The sequence below is a fragment of the Nicotiana tomentosiformis genome, chromosome 7 (genome assembly GCF_000390325.3).
Source record: "Nicotiana tomentosiformis chromosome 7, ASM39032v3, whole genome shotgun sequence".
Lineage (NCBI taxonomy): Eukaryota > Viridiplantae > Streptophyta > Magnoliopsida > Solanales > Solanaceae > Nicotiana > Nicotiana tomentosiformis.
Genome location: NC_090818.1, coordinates 4,594,031 through 4,610,020, shown reverse-complemented (window position 1 = coordinate 4,610,020; position 15,990 = coordinate 4,594,031). Strand labels below are relative to the sequence as shown.

Below are 15,990 nucleotides of genomic sequence, written 5' to 3'. Positions count from 1 at the left end.
CCATATATGTAGCTTATATGTCAAAAGAGGCTTTCGTTATTTTTTAAAATTATATGACGAATCAAATGTAAGATGGGACGGGGGAATAATATTATCTTGGTACTTATTGATTAAATTTACTAAATGTTTTCTAGAAGTTATGCTTGGTTTGTTGAAAACTAACAGTTAAGATATTACTCGTTAGTTTTAGATTATTTTCTTAAAATCACGTTATTGAAAATAAAAATTAACTTACATTTTAATTTGAAAGTTTAAATTTGATAATTAACGTTGTCTTATAATTGACTCCTTTAATTTACATCCAAATAAATTTGAATAATAATTAGCTTTCTCTTTCTCCAATTATTGAAGCAAATGCCACATTTACTATTTTCATGACATGACATAAGCCAACGATCCTACCCGTGTGCTAACCGTACATGCCTTGTGTTTTTTCACATAAATTTTTATCACTTCATGTAAAGGTATTTATAAGGTATTTTCAAGCCTTCAATCTCATCTTATCGTGCTTCTTTTCTATCAAAAAATTTCGGATTGGAGAAATTCTCCAAGTTTTGTGTTTTAAAAATAGCACTTTTTGTCTTAGGACAATGTCAAAGAGTTTACTGTATTCAATTTGGTTATTGAAAGAAAGAAATGTCACAAGGCATGAAACACTGCTCTTCCGTCCAAAATATACTATAATCACTGAAGATTCAGAAAAAAGGTTGAGTGCAATCACAATACTGAAGTCAAATAAAGATGTTTGGTAATAGTATCCCACCACACACGTCTTCCTTATGGTCAACTTGTCTTCATCTTTCCTCATATCTTTATAGTTAGAAGAACAGAAAAAGAAAGATATGACCTACTACCTTTGAAGCAAATATATTGCTGATGTCCCCACATTTTCTGCATAAATAAAACAAGCATCAGAAGTACAAAAGGGTATGGTGTGGGATGGATCAGTATGCAACATCTTCAGCACCTGATAAAATTTGATCAAAGTAAAATAAAAAGTAGGATCTAAATATAGCCACAAAAGGACATGTATAATTACACATACTTCTATTATCACTAATCAGAATCTTCAATCCAAGGAGAAAAGGAAAACGAAAAGAAGATACAACAAACAGACAGTTTTTATCATAACTTTCTCCATTTTTTCTATCTGAATGACGAAATTATGCCTCAGTAGATACAAATGGCAAAACGTCGGTATCAGTTTTGTTTTGCCTTCCCAAATTCTTTACTCTTGCTCTTACTGCCTACTATTTCCTCTTTCCATATCAATCTGTAGTCATAGGTTGACTGATGCAGCACCTGAAACGGGCCTTTCTTACCGTTGTCAAGATCTCTGTCTCTGCAACCTCGAGCATTCTGACCACCTGAGAGAAGGGTGGTCTATTGTCAGGGTTAGCATCCCAGCAGCGCGTCATGATTTCACCTAGGACAGCCAAACAATCATTAGGGATGGTTGGACGGACACCTTTATTGACAACTGCAAAAGCTGCCTGTACAGCGGTCATGTTCTGGAAGGGAAGCATCCCCGTTATGAGCTCCCACAGAACAATGCCGAAACTATAAACATCAACTTTTTGTGTGTATGGTCGGTGCTGGATCATCTCCCTGCAAATTGAAGTGAACGTGTTGTTTTTGTCATTAAATCTTTGCCATAATTATCAAATAAAACATAGGTGTTAATGATTTACTTGTTCTTATGTTTTAATTACTACATGATTATAAAGTTTATCTGACAACTACTAACAGCTGTCAAGTATGCAAATGCATTTATTGATACTTGATACTACGGTGTACAGAAGTGTAATATAATACATTCTTCTTGACAGACAAATGTAGAATATTCTTACGTGTGTGAATCTGTATCTTCTATACTCTGGTGTGCTTTTTATGAGAATGTACACACGTGCTATATCAGCCTATCTAAATCCTTTAGAAGATTTGACGCATGCATTTTTCTTTTCCTGTTCGAGGAGATAAAATCCTATTTCCTCCAAGAGAGATCTAAAAAGCTGAAAATTTCAAGGGAAAAAAGATCTGCATTCTTAAACGCTTTAGATATATTTATTCTCAGCTAATGCCTAATGGAGGCTGAGAGGAACTCGTTCAATTTTGCATAAAATAATTGACCTTAGCCTAAAAAGAATTATCCATGTAGAAGAGCCACAAGCCCACAATCATAGACAAGAATGAAAACTTTTAGCTACGAGGTTTCCACTGCTGATTTTTGGAGAAGAAAAGCCGGGACGTGGTTATCAACATTCCGACATTTCATGTAATAAGAAGCAGGAGCAACTAACGAAGAACTCTCTGCAGGATGGAACAAATGGTGGCAGGAGATACATCCAAAAATGGATAGAAGAAGATGACTGACCCCTTGGAAATAGGAGGACCCGATTTTGCAGTTTTGCACATCAAAACATATTTGACCAAGCCTGCTAAGGAGACACTATGGAGGGATGTGATCCTTGCAAGATATGGATGTTGTAAGCAATGATGGTTATCATATAAGGTGTTTACCTCATATGGGTTAAGTGAGAGGATGAGATTACCGGATTTGGAGGTCCCAAGATTTATTGGCTTTGCAACTGGAAATGGTAAATGAATTTTTTTGGCTTGATGTATTGCAGCAGCTTGACTCTCAAGGAGGATTCCCCAACTTATTCTCTACCAAAGTTGATAAAAACACCACAGTAGCTGAATTTATCAAAAGTGAGGCAGACCAGGTGTCCCGGGGTGTACCTTTTGGGAGACCAATTCAGTAGTGAATTGGAATAACATTGATGGTTTCCTACAGAAGTTATATAGTCATGCATATTCTGGAATGAGGACAAAATTATGAAGCAAGCAACAAATATATTTCTCAATGAATCATGATATAGATGCCTGCTTGGGGTGTGAAGGCCAAGACAGAAATAGTACGGAAGTTTAATGCACCTAAGAAGGTGTCATTCTTTACATAGTGTGCCGTGTGGGATGCCATCCTAACAGCGGATGATTCGATGAGACATTTGGTGGTAAGTTGGTACTGCGGGTGTAAGATGCATGGGTGGATGGCTATGAAGGTAGTGGTCAATGAAGTAGGGGTGGCCTAGTGGTCAATGAAGTGGGTGTGACCTAGCGGTCAACTAAGTTGCTCGGACTCGGGTGCGGGTATTCTATACGGGCACGGATCCGAGTGTCGGATTCGGCAAAATCTAAATTTTAAGATTCGGGGGTGCAGATCCAGGTATGGATATGGGTGCAGGGATTCGGTTAAAAAAATTCAAAATTATAAAAAAAATAGAGCTATAAAGAGAAAAAGAAAGCCATTCAAGGCCTTCCATCAACTCTCCATCTATATCGCTGCTACTGTCTACCAGAAGTCCGAACTCAGAACATGACCCCTTGAATTCTTGGTTTTTTTGAAACACAAAGCAGCAAATATGAGACAAAAGTACTACAATATTGAAGGTATGCCATTTCTCATGTCTTAAATCTGTTTTATTTTTAATTTTGAGAAATCAAAATCTCAATTTCCCCCCAAATTTGTCGATGGACACATGTCAAAGTATCTTAAGTTAGTTGACCGAACCCGGAACATATCCCGCTCACGCACCCACTCCCGTCCCGTGTCAAAACGGGCGCGGCACCAAAAAACGAAGAGTCCTTGCACTTAGGTGGTCAATGAAGTGGAAGGACAACATGAGGTCTCGGGTTTAACTTTTGGTTGCCTTTAACTTTCGGTTTAAAGAATTTATTAAGTCAAAACCATGCATTAAAAGATTATTTCTCTTAGAAGAATAACTATGCCTCCATCCAAAGCTATATCAATACTCAATAGATAATTTCTATTAACTCTATCGCTTACACCATGAACTGTAGAGTCCATTTGAAATCATTTAGGTATTCGAGGATGTGCAATATAGTTTTAGACGATTAGCAAAGCTATCTACTAGGAAATCAATTCATGTAGAGACAGTTGAACTCTTCGCCCATAAGGTAAAAACCTAATTTGGGAGATTTCATTCATTTTTTTATGATGGGAAAGTTAACACTCAGTCTGTGTAAGAATTTTCCTCATGCATTACCAAGAGCAAAAAACATTTTATTCAATGTGTCCCCCAAGAAAAGGCTAGGATGATATGAGTCATCTATCACATTAAAGAGTCACTCATAGGCCAAATGGAGCTATATTTAGAAGCTATCATCAATCACGATAAAGCATTTTATACACATGGCCAGATCTACAATATGAATACCTAAAACATTTGATTTCCACACCTAATTGTAGAAACTAAAAATAGGTCCATCTAGTCCAGGTCAATTTCAAGCTGGCCACCAATATCCAAACAGTGTTTGCACCTACGTTTGCCCCTTCAGGAGCTTCCCACAAGCATTGGAAGTCCTTGTCAAAATCTTGTCAGAAAGAATGCCCCAAGAAAGATTTACAAGGAATTACAGGCTCGACTTCCGTCTTCCATGATAACTTAACCTTCCATAAGAAGCATCAAAACCAGACATATCCATACGACTCAAACTAAAAAAATCAATCTACTCTTCAGTAGCCATATTTCAGGACACAGTCTCAGTAGACAAGAGTGGGTTGCTATAGTGGTAAGCACCCTCCACTTCCAACCAAGAGGTTGTGAGTTCGAGTCACCCCAAGAGCAAGGTGGAGAGTTCTTGGAGGGAGGGAGCCGAGGGTCTATCAGAAACAGTCTTTCTACCCCAGGGTAGGGGTAAGGTCTACGTACACACTACCCTCCCAGACTCCACTAGTGGGATTATACTGGGTTGTTGTTGTTGTTGTTGTTGTAGTCTCAAAGCAAAAGACAATGAATGCTATGATCACACAAGTATCTTCGACAATCAACTCATTCTTACTTTTATTGTTTGAAATAAGGAATGAGAAGAAACTAATCTTGGAGCAAATTCTGTCAAATTTTAAGTTAAAAATGAGAGATGATACTAAAAAAAGCTGAACTACTGCCTACAACTACCAAACAGAAATGGTTAATATTTCTCAGCTCGATTACTGTTCCATGGAACTTGCACCATGAACAATTTATTATTATCAGAGTGTTGATTAAACGAAAGAAAATGCACCAAAGAACGGCATTGGAGGGAAAAAGAAGAGGAGAGACCAATGTATGGTGAAGACAACAAATATATAATTAACTTTTAACCCTTTAAAAGTTTAAAACAAAGGTGACAGACAACCTTCTGCATGTTGTTCTAAATAGATCATTCCTTAGAAACAAATGAGTCCGAACTATGGTTCATCTCTCTCAGACATATCCCGAAAACTAATTCCATGAGCTAGAGTGAAGCGAATCAAACGAAACTCACCAAACAAAGGAGAGCAAGGAGAAAGGTGGGAAATCTTTTGAAATAAAACAAGAATACTAAGTTGATCATCTTTTGACATTTCTAGCAAGAGGCACAAATAATTAAGTTGAAAGGTTGAACAGAAGAAACAACTTCTCTCTTTTGGCAATAACAGGCATACAGTAGGAACATTAGCACAAGTGATCTGGTTCTTTCCAAAGGATACAGGTCCTTAAGCCCATCATCTCCTTTCTTTTCACTTCAAATCTATTTTGTGAAAGGCAATGCAAGGTGCTTTTATTTAGATCATCAGATAGAAGATATAATGCAAAGTGAATGTTCAGACAAATATCACGTTGGAACATAACATATCTTATTGCGACCATTTCCCTGTTCTCTTTGATAAGTTAAAGCAATTGTGTTGCAAACAAAGCTACACGAGTATGCAAAACATATGAATGTCCTACTAAAAGAAGGAAACTGAAGGCCACAAAAGTAATGTACGAAACAGCCAAAGTAGCTCTGTATTAAGGTTCTGCCAAAAGACCAGAGTAGAATAATGGAATCACATTTAACTGCTAAAAAGTTAGAGACTTACGGAGCCATCCAGCGGTATGTTCCAGTCTCTGGTGTCATTCCTTCAGTCTGCACCTCAATACGAGCAACCCCAAAGTCTGCAATCTTGATTGATTTATCAGCAGCAATCAGTAGGTTGTCAGATTTCAGGTCACGATGTATCAGATTCAGGCCATGCACATATTCCATACCCCTTGCCACATCCAAGGCCTGCTTTACTGCTAACTTCAAGGGCACAGATCGATTTTGTCGCTTAGTGAGAAACTGACGAACTGATCCTCCTTTTGCATATTCAGTGACAATACACCACACCATGGGTTTACGGCACGCACCGATAAACCGAACTATGTTTGGATGTTTCAACCTTGCCAACATCATGACTTCCTGCTGAAACTGTTGCTCCATCAAGTGAGCTCTCTCAAGATCATTCTCTGGCCTCTCTAAAAGCTTGATCGCAACATCCTCACCATTGTAAGTTCCCTTATAGAGCTTCCCAAAAGCCCCTTGTGCAAAAGCTGGTCCCATGTTAAGCTTCCTCAAATCAATTGTCCACTCATCATAATTCTCAAGCCCATTGGTAGGAAATCGAGGATCCATTAAAGCTTTAGCTAAGGCATCGTCACTCAATCCATGAGAAATTTTCCCCTTGTTTACACTAGCTGCAACAGAATAGTTATTGTGGACACGCTTGAGACCCTGGTGGTTTAGAATACGAGTGTGTGAATCATTTGATCCAACACTGCTGTTATCCATCGACATTGCAACAGAACCTCCGCCATTGCTCATCTGCAAGCTCCCATAACTGTCGATTGACATGTTTGATCCCTCACCAAGCTTATGGTAAAAATTTTGTGACAGTCCATAATGTTCATGGTTTTCATTTAAGTCTATAAGTCCCGCAAACTTTGGAGCTTCCAACATTTTCCCGTCAAAGCAGCTGCAGCAAAATGCTATAGGTTCTTCTGCATGAGTAATTCAAACTTTAACTTCGCAACCCTGTGAAAAAAACATCAAAAATCAGAACTCATTTTAAGAAAATTCTTCTCTCCCCCAGCTTCATGCATCAAAATGCAATAAAAAAAAAGAGGGACAAGAATAGCTAAACAAAGATTAGTTTCAAAATGAACACAAATACAGAAGCTTGATGAAAACAAACAGCAAAAAGAAATCCCTCCTCTCTTTACTAACAGGTAAAATATATTATTTAAATAAAAAAAGGTCCTCAACTCTCTGTTCATTCAATGCCTTCAAATTAGCTAAATGACTTAGTAATTAAGATAACAATTCAATTACTACCTCCTGTCCATTTTATCAGTCATTTAAGATTTTGGGAAAACTATTTATTATTTAACAGCATTAGTTCTAAGGGGTATTGACTGAATTACCATATGAGTAATTAGTGACTGTATGCTTTCTTGGAATACTAAGGATAAAATTGGGGGGAAAAAAAAGTTAATGCATTCTTGGTTTTCTAAAGCAACAAATTTTGGACCCAATATTTTTGGCTAAAGTGACAGACAAAAATGACGGTAGGGAGTAAGAACCTGCTTGAATTACATGCAGAAAGACCTTGAGAACCCTAAAATATCTGAATCAAAATTACACACACACACATAAACTAAAAACTAATAGGACTTATAAACTGAAAGAGAAATGATTTTATTGAGAAGACATGAAACCAAAAAAAAAAAAACTAACTGTAAAAAAGTTCAATTTTCCCCTCTTACAATTTTGTCCCAAAAAGATGAGGGGTTTAATCGTAATCAAGACAAAAACGCGTCGAGTTCTACTAGCTCCGGTTTTCAAAAAAGTCAGATACTTCAAGCATAAGAAGGCAAAGATAAAGCTATACCCCTATGATACCCAGCACAGAATTTAGCACAAGAAAAAAGTAGCTGAAAATTCACACAAAATCCCTAATTCAACTGACAAAACCATAAGAAAACCCCAAAAAAAAAAAAAAATAGGTGATCCAGGGGTAAAATCGAGAGAAAAGGAGCTAAAATTACCTCGATCGACAAGACTTGACTTTATCCGATCAATTTTTGCAAAACCGAAAAGCTGTAAAAACAAAGTCTTTACCACCAGCAGCGGTAAAAAAACAACGACGGATGAAGAGAGTTAAAAAGTAGCGAGAAGAAGGTAACAGTAGAAGAACACAAAAAGAGAAGAAGAGAAAATGAACACGAGAGCGAGTAAATGAATGAACGTTGTCTTAGCTATAGGAGCTGCCTTTTTTCAGTCTTTGGTCTCTGTTTGGCAAATTAATTATATTTGTTAGCTAAAAATATATTTCTGGAAACAATTAAAAATTTATATTTTTCTTTTTCTTTTCCAGCCCGAGGAGACATCTGGTGTGGCCACTCGTACCTTACACCTTCTGTCCTTGCATATTACTGGTGGGGTCTACCTTGATCTGGACTTTAAAAACTTGTGTGTTATTATTAAGATGGAACATTTGTAAAGGTGCATGCATTTAGACTAGTTTTTTTTTTTAAGACTATTTCAGTTTATAAGTATTGAATACTAGATGGTTATATTAAATGATAAATTAGTTAATACAATAATTATGTGATAAGAGTTTATATGAGCACCAGTGACTTTGATGGTCTCATTTCTGTGTATAAGATTTAGTGAGATAATTCTTATCCCTAATTCACTTTATTTCTACCATGGCTTTATAGTCCATTTTATGGGGTACGTGAACTCGTGGTCTTTTGTCAAATTAGATATTTTATGTATATATTTTTTATAATTGATTTAATATTGTTTGCTGGTACTCATGCTCAAAAAAAAGCTAAATAGTGTACTTGGTTAGGTGCTAAGTTATTTACCCAAAGGAGCAGAGATTGATTCCCACTGAATACTTTTTTTTTTATCATTTTTTTTAGTAGTGCACCCATGTTAAAAAAAACTTAGATTCGCCTTTATCTACAACATTATCCTTGAGTCATGGTCCTAGAATAATTTTCCACCCTATTTTTTACAAAAAGAAGGATATAATCAAAACCAATCAATATTGAAAAAAATGGAAAATTCAAATGTGAACGTATTTATTCAGAGATGAAGTTGTATTGAGTTCTATCTCTTACATCACACAGGGAGTTGAAAATAAATGTCCATGTCATTAAACAGAGTGAAATAAATAAGAGGTTTTGTAAAAAAATAAAAAATAAAAAGAAAAGAGGTAAGAACGTGAAGAAACCAATTCTTAGATCATGACATGAAATTTATGAGCATAAAGCTTTGACTAAATATTTGACTCAGTCAAACCTTGAAGAAGAAATCACCAATGTTAAAATATTTGACTTAGTCAAAGCTTGAGAAGAAAATTATGGTTAGAATTATCACTTACCTCGTACTTCAATAACGACTAGTTTCACTTTAATTGACTCGGCTATGTCTGATCTTTCAATCAAATACGAAATTCTTAGTTCGCCCCGTTACCACACGAACTGGTATACTCTTATCACTAACCCCGAGAGAGGCTATACTCTAACAACCAACCGACTCATTATCCTTGGCCGCAAGGATTAAGAAAAAGTATTGTATCAGGGATTGGGCGTACCTTCCGCTCAGGAATCATCGCCCCACCCAAAGGCAGATCGAACAAAAGATCTTCCTACTAATGCTTTCATTCTCCCGCTATGATACTGATAAAGAGCCCTCTTCCTTCTCTCTGACACGGTTGCTGAGACACACTAAGTAGTCATGGGAAAGATAAATGTCATCTGTGTGCGGCAGCATTCATGAGTCGCTAGTTCAACTGTCCATCGAAGACATGGTCAAGAAGTACCATGCATGGTTGTCCCCCGACCTTTCTTTCTATCAGTCTCACCCAGTAAGCCACCCCAACCCTACAACTTCTAAGAAGAAATCATCAATGTTAAAATAATAAATCCGTTAATCACAAATTTAGCTTTACCCCGTCCCCAATTTCGATTTTGGATACACCATAGGAATTTAAATGTTAATTTTTTTAGCTACGCAAATGAGTTTACTTTGGGAGAAATGAGTTGATATAACTTGCCAAACGTAAGAAAGGGAGGTACGTATGTGGAAATGACATCGGGTAACCACTTTTAAAGATGTTATTTAAAATATACTTACAGTTTACAGTATATTTAAAGACTAGTCAATTCACTCAAACTTCAGAACATAGTACGTCCTGAAGTTTAAACCTCAAGGTTCAGATTTCAGACATTGTGTCCTAAAGTTTGAATATTGCATCTAGAAATTAGAATTTTATGTCCTAAATTTTAAATTAACAGTTCACAAATTCATGATACTTAGTCCTGAATTTCAAATTGACAACTAAAAAAGTTACGATACTAAGTCCTGAATTCCAAATAGCAACTCAAAAATTTAGGATACAAAAATTCGTGATTTTTAGTCATGAAGTTTGGGCGAATTAATTAATCTTTAAATATATTATAAATTATTGATATATTTAAAATAGTAGGTTTAAAAGTGGCTACTAGTGCACTTCACCGGTAGGCTTGTCAATACTTGGTTGGAGCATATATGGGCTAGGCCAACTTCGCATTTAACATGGGATATTTATACAAATAGCCGGCCAGATTAACTATATATTTTTCTTACCCTATATACATGGATTATACACTATGAACTATTTTAAATTTAAACGATTAGGTGATGACTATTAGTTTAGTTCTTCATTTAACATGGATTGTCAAGACCATTCCGCATGGTGATTGATAAAAATAAGACACTTTGGTGTTACTATTGATTTTTTTACTCCGCTTGCCTCATTGGCAGAACTTCAAGTTCAACACGTGTTATCTATCGCTTGTCATATGAGCAACACTTTTGACTTTTGACCTTAAAGATTTACTCATGAATCAAGCGGGGTCAAATTTCAAGACCGTCAATTTTCAGGTCCTCGGTAACGCGACATAAAGACTCTTTATTCTTATTTCTTATTTAGTATTTCGAATTAATTCTTATTTTTATTTATTTTATTTTTTATTGAATTTTATTTTACATAATAAACCTAAACTAAAACTAAACTAAACTAAATGAAGCGAATTTTACTGAAATAATGTACTTGTACTATTACTATAAAGAAAAGAAGAATGGGATGAATTGGATAAATATATAGACCCCCTTCTATTATTATATATATTAGATTTAGTGTACGTGTATTGCACGTATTTTTTGTGTCTATTAATAAATAAATAAAAAGAATAAATTATGTGTAATAGCAATTGTCGTCAAGATAAATGCAATATTAATTTAAATTGAAAAATAAATGTATATTGACGAAATATTTAAATACAGAGTTATTGGGTATCTTCTGAACTTGCTGTGATTAAGAATTTTTGGTAGATTAATTATATAATTTTTGTATTTATATTTGTTTATGAAGATAATTATAATATGTTATGTTTTTATACTTGACCTAACATTTTTTTGCAGACTATGTTCTTAATATGTATGATTATCCTTAGTAAAATGTTGTAAATTATATATTTTTGTTTAATTTTGTTAAAGTTATTTGAATGAGTGAAAAAATTATGATAAAAAAATTGCTCTCTTATTAATTAGTACTTTTATCTCCCTCTTTAAGTTTGATTTTCCCTCCTCTACTATATTTATTTCATATTTATGCTTCTTATGATTTAACTTTTCAATTTCTAAAATAACTATTTTTTTGTCTCGTTTGATTGATCCATAAATGGAAAAATAAATCATTTTATTTTTTCTCATTAGTACAAGAATTTCATAATATAGTTTTAATGCCTCTTATTATAATTTGGCTTTAGACCATTAATTTCATTGAGTCGCCCCTACAATTAACTAAAAAAAATTATTTGTTTAATTTTACATTTGCTTAAGGGTGCTTGAGTATTTTTTTATTTTCTCAATCTTAATGGTTACTCTCTTACAAGTTGAGTTAGTCTAACAAAATGGCATTTAATATTCTTTAATTGTCCATCATATTACTCGAAGTTTTTACTATCAAGGAACAAAAGTTTATATTTCAAGGCATGTTTAATGAATATTTTTTCCTTTTCTTCTCTTTACTTGCTAGGCTCCTTAAATTTTTAGATTTAATAAATTTTAGTGGCTTAGAATTAAAGATATTCTTCAGAGATGCACATCGACATATATTCAAATATTTTGAAGTAATTTTTTTTAATTATTTACTCGCAAAATATGAGCAGTGGTACTATAAAAAGTGACAATTGGATCATATTAAAGCCTATATGTTTAAAATAATTGTCCGCACTATAAAAAGTTATAAAATATAATTGAATATGTTTAAAACAAGGTTTATGATGAAAGACTATAACATATAGTAATACACCAATATTAATAAAGTTGTCACAGTTGGTTTCATTTTTGCCGGAGTAATTCTTTCCAGAATTAATTTTATACTTGATGGAATAACATATTACTCTCCAAAATTATTAAAATGATATATATTTAATTTCATTTACTTATAGAGTATCTGATTTCGTATCCAACATATCCAGGCATCACCAAAAAGGGTTTTGTATTAATAATACGAAAAAGAAGTATCAAATAAAGAACGTAATTGAAAAATGATTATATTAAAATCGATTTTAAAGTCTAAAACATTAAGACTTCCAATATAATCGAATAATCAAGGAAAGATTTAATAATCAAAATTTTAGTTGATTTCATATCCCTAAATATTAGAAAAATAATTAAATAATAATTTTATCTAAGGTAAAAAGGACAAATAATATTTCTCTACGGGCCTTCATAATTTTAATAGAGTATAGATAGATATAGTGTACCTCTGTGTCATCTTGCTTAAATAGTTAAAATTTTCATATGTCAAGAGAACGAACATTATATTAACAAAGAAGATAATATATACGTTAAAAGGTATTAAAAAATCAATCAACTACTTACTAAATACACATTGTCAAACAAAGCGCATAAAGTTCTACTGAAGTATCCGAGAGTGAGACTTGGAATATAGTTTAACAGATATAAAAGAAAATGCACAGTAAAAAAGGTTGTAAAAGCATGGTGCTTATGCACTATTTGCAAATATTGTAGTATTAATTCAAACTAAAATGAACTGACTTGTCCTAGGTATTTATAAAGTTAGACAAAGTGCCCCAATAAAATAAAAAGAGAGGAAAAAAGGACCTTCATTAAAATTGGTTTAATTAGAAACTAAAGAAAAATAAAGAGTAAAAAATGGTGAACATGCATGGCATAAAAAGGGGAACTAAAAAGCTTACAAAGAATTTCATTGATCAAAATTCCAGAAACAGTTAATGGCTTTTGCAAAGGCTCCAGAGGTCTCTTTAGCTGTATAATCATTCTTTTCTTCACACAATTTACTCTTGAAACTCAAAAGTATGGAGGAAGCTCTTTCCTATTTTCTAAACAAAGGACTGGCAGTATGTATCAATCTCCTCTTTTTTAATTTCTTTCACAAGGTTTACACTAAAATTAAAGAAAAAGATATTTCTCCCCTCCAACTTTTCGTTAAAACTCAGATACTTTTTTCATATTACTAATTGTAGAAAAGTTATATGTCACAAATAAATTAATAGAACCAAACAAATTTCAACAGTTAGTTCATTGAGAATGAAATACGCAATGAAAAAAATAACATAAATTTGATGAGATATACAACTGCAACATTATACATAGATATATAACAAAAAATATTCACAATATATATGTAAGTAAAAGATTAATCAACATAGTTGTTTATCCGAAAAACAGATAGAGTTGAATTTGTACGTAGTTCTAAGGATACGCGGTATAACTTGGCACAAATCGAAAAATAAGTAGAAATATATCAAATATTGACTTGTAAAGAATGAAATACGAACCAATATTGAATTAAAAAGTGATTTTATGAACTGGCGAGATGAATCAATGTATAAAATTCACAAGAGGATAATCTCTACCGTATTTCTCTGTCAATAGTAATATATGAATATAAGGGTGTATGTATGCCTTGATGTTCTGCCCTTTACAGAAATAACAACTATCCCTCTTATAGTGGAGAGATCCTACTTTAGATATAATTAAAAATACATAGTGGGGAGCCCATGATAGAATAGTTTTTCCTTAATTTCCGTCGAGATTCTCTTCTTAGTGCGGCTGTAATAGATTTTGTCTCTTGGCTTGATATTGATCGGACTTGGTATTGGTCGATTTCCAGGTTTAAAGCTCGATATTGGCTCGGGGGCCGGTATTAACTTTGACTCGGTATTGGTCGGTCTCTGGCTTTTATGCTCGATAACACCGCCTCACATCATTGTTCGATTTGGAATCGAGCTCGATATTGACTTCGAGCTCGGTACTTAATTGGTCCCTGAAATTTGAGCTTGGTAACCTGGCTTCGGATCTCATACCCGATATTACGAAGATGACATTCGATCCATTATGTTCCAATCTTGACTAATCATACGAAGATCGAAACTGATTTTGACCGTATTTAGATGGTCCCCTCGTTTCTCGGTAAGAATGTGGCGAGAAACGACATGATTTTCAAGCGGTATGACTCGATATACACTGACGTTTGCATCAAGCCCGACCATGACGTATGTGGTAGATGTCTTGTCGGTTCAATAACCAAGGCATTAAATACATGTCAGACGATGGTCGGCCATTGTTGACATTTAACCGTCATTGCCAACCCTATAAATAGCTCATCTTTTTATCATTCTTTACTTTTACATCTTCAATTTCCAAATCTTCTAAGTTCTTTCCTGCGTCTTCTGAGTTCTTCATCTGTAAATCTGTGATTTTTACTGCAAAATCTCTCTTTAAAACACCAAACCTTCGTCATCTCCTTCTATCTTCAATCTTCAAATCCCAATGGCGAAAACGTCAAAAACCGTTCCTCAAAAATAAAACGCTTCTTCTTCGCAGCCCGTCAACGACAAAACGCCGGTGGAGCCACGACCTAAGGGTGTGTTCCCGGGGAGTGTGTTCTTACCTCCAATTTTAAGATTGACAAAGCTTCGCCGGTTCCCGGTCGATGCAAGCCAGTATTGAGGTATATGTGCTCGGTAACCGAGAGTCGTCTTAAACAGTTAAGGAAATATTGCAATTGGGAGGACAAAGAAGTGATAATCCCGGCTCCGAAGAAAGTATTACTACCCATGTGAAAGGGCGGCTCCAAAAACTTGTTGCAGCCAAACGCACACGCAAGTATACGTGGTCGTCAAGTAATAAAGTGACTAAAAGTCGGATGTCGAACCCACGAGGACTTGTGATTAACTATTAACTAAATTAGACTATCCTAATTATCTAAACAAGAATTAAATCTAAAAATATTTTATTCTAAACTAATTAAATAAGAAAAATATAAATAATAAACTTTGAACAGAGAGAGAGCAGATTTTAATGATATCAATGTAATGAAAACGATCTAGGGTTATGGGCTATCTAACAATCCTATTGTATTCTTCAATTGAATTGACCGACTAATTTATCTAGCTTATTGGTTGACAGGGTTAATGCTCATAAGAATCTGTCGAGTTCTTACTCGCCTATTCAAGCTAACCTAACGCCTATATGTCTATGGAGTTAGAATCAACAAGAACGCATTTATAATTCCTGTAACTCAACCAAGCAAGGCAATTAGGTATATGTCTATCCTAACTACGAATCCGTCCCCCGATGCCCGAGTTCAAGAACTTGCCCTACTCAATCCTATATGCAATATAGAATTCCCACTTTCGAGTTCAATTCTAGATTCGTAGATAATATTCAATTGGTGATCAAGCAATTAAATAATTAAGTGCAAGATTGAATAAATAAACTAATATGATAAATCAAGAAGTCAAAATCAATATCCGAATAACAATAGTCATGAAAGAACTACAACCCTAGAACGTGAAGTTTAGCTCCATATAGACATGGTAGCCAAACAACAAATCATATAAAGAAACATAAAAATTACTAAGTTTGGTGGGAGAAAGATGGAACTTGATGAATTCCGGCCTCCACAGCTTTGTCGTGGCTTTTTTCCCCTTCCCAATATGTTAGATGACCTAAAAGAGGTGTTTTTGGCTTATATATTGCGTACCAAAGTCGTGGGCCAAAGTTCTCCTATTTCTAATCCAAATCAGCTTC

At 34.5% G+C, this 15,990-nt stretch overlaps 1 protein-coding gene across 1 annotated transcript; it reads right to left on the bottom strand.

Annotated features, from left to right (window-relative positions):
• Positions 1–968: 968 nt before the first annotated feature.
• On the bottom strand, positions 969–8,133 carry LOC104112013 (serine/threonine-protein kinase STY13-like). The gene is made up of 3 exons (XM_009621838.4): positions 7,896–8,133; positions 5,909–6,882; positions 969–1,608 (listed from the first exon to the last, which is right to left on the bottom strand). The coding sequence occupies exons 2-3, from the start codon at positions 6,805–6,807 to the stop codon at positions 1,269–1,271; spliced, it is 1,239 nt and encodes a 412-aa protein (XP_009620133.1). The 5' UTR covers positions 6,808–6,882; positions 7,896–8,133; the 3' UTR covers positions 969–1,268.
• Positions 8,134–15,990: the final 7,857 nt, after the last annotated feature.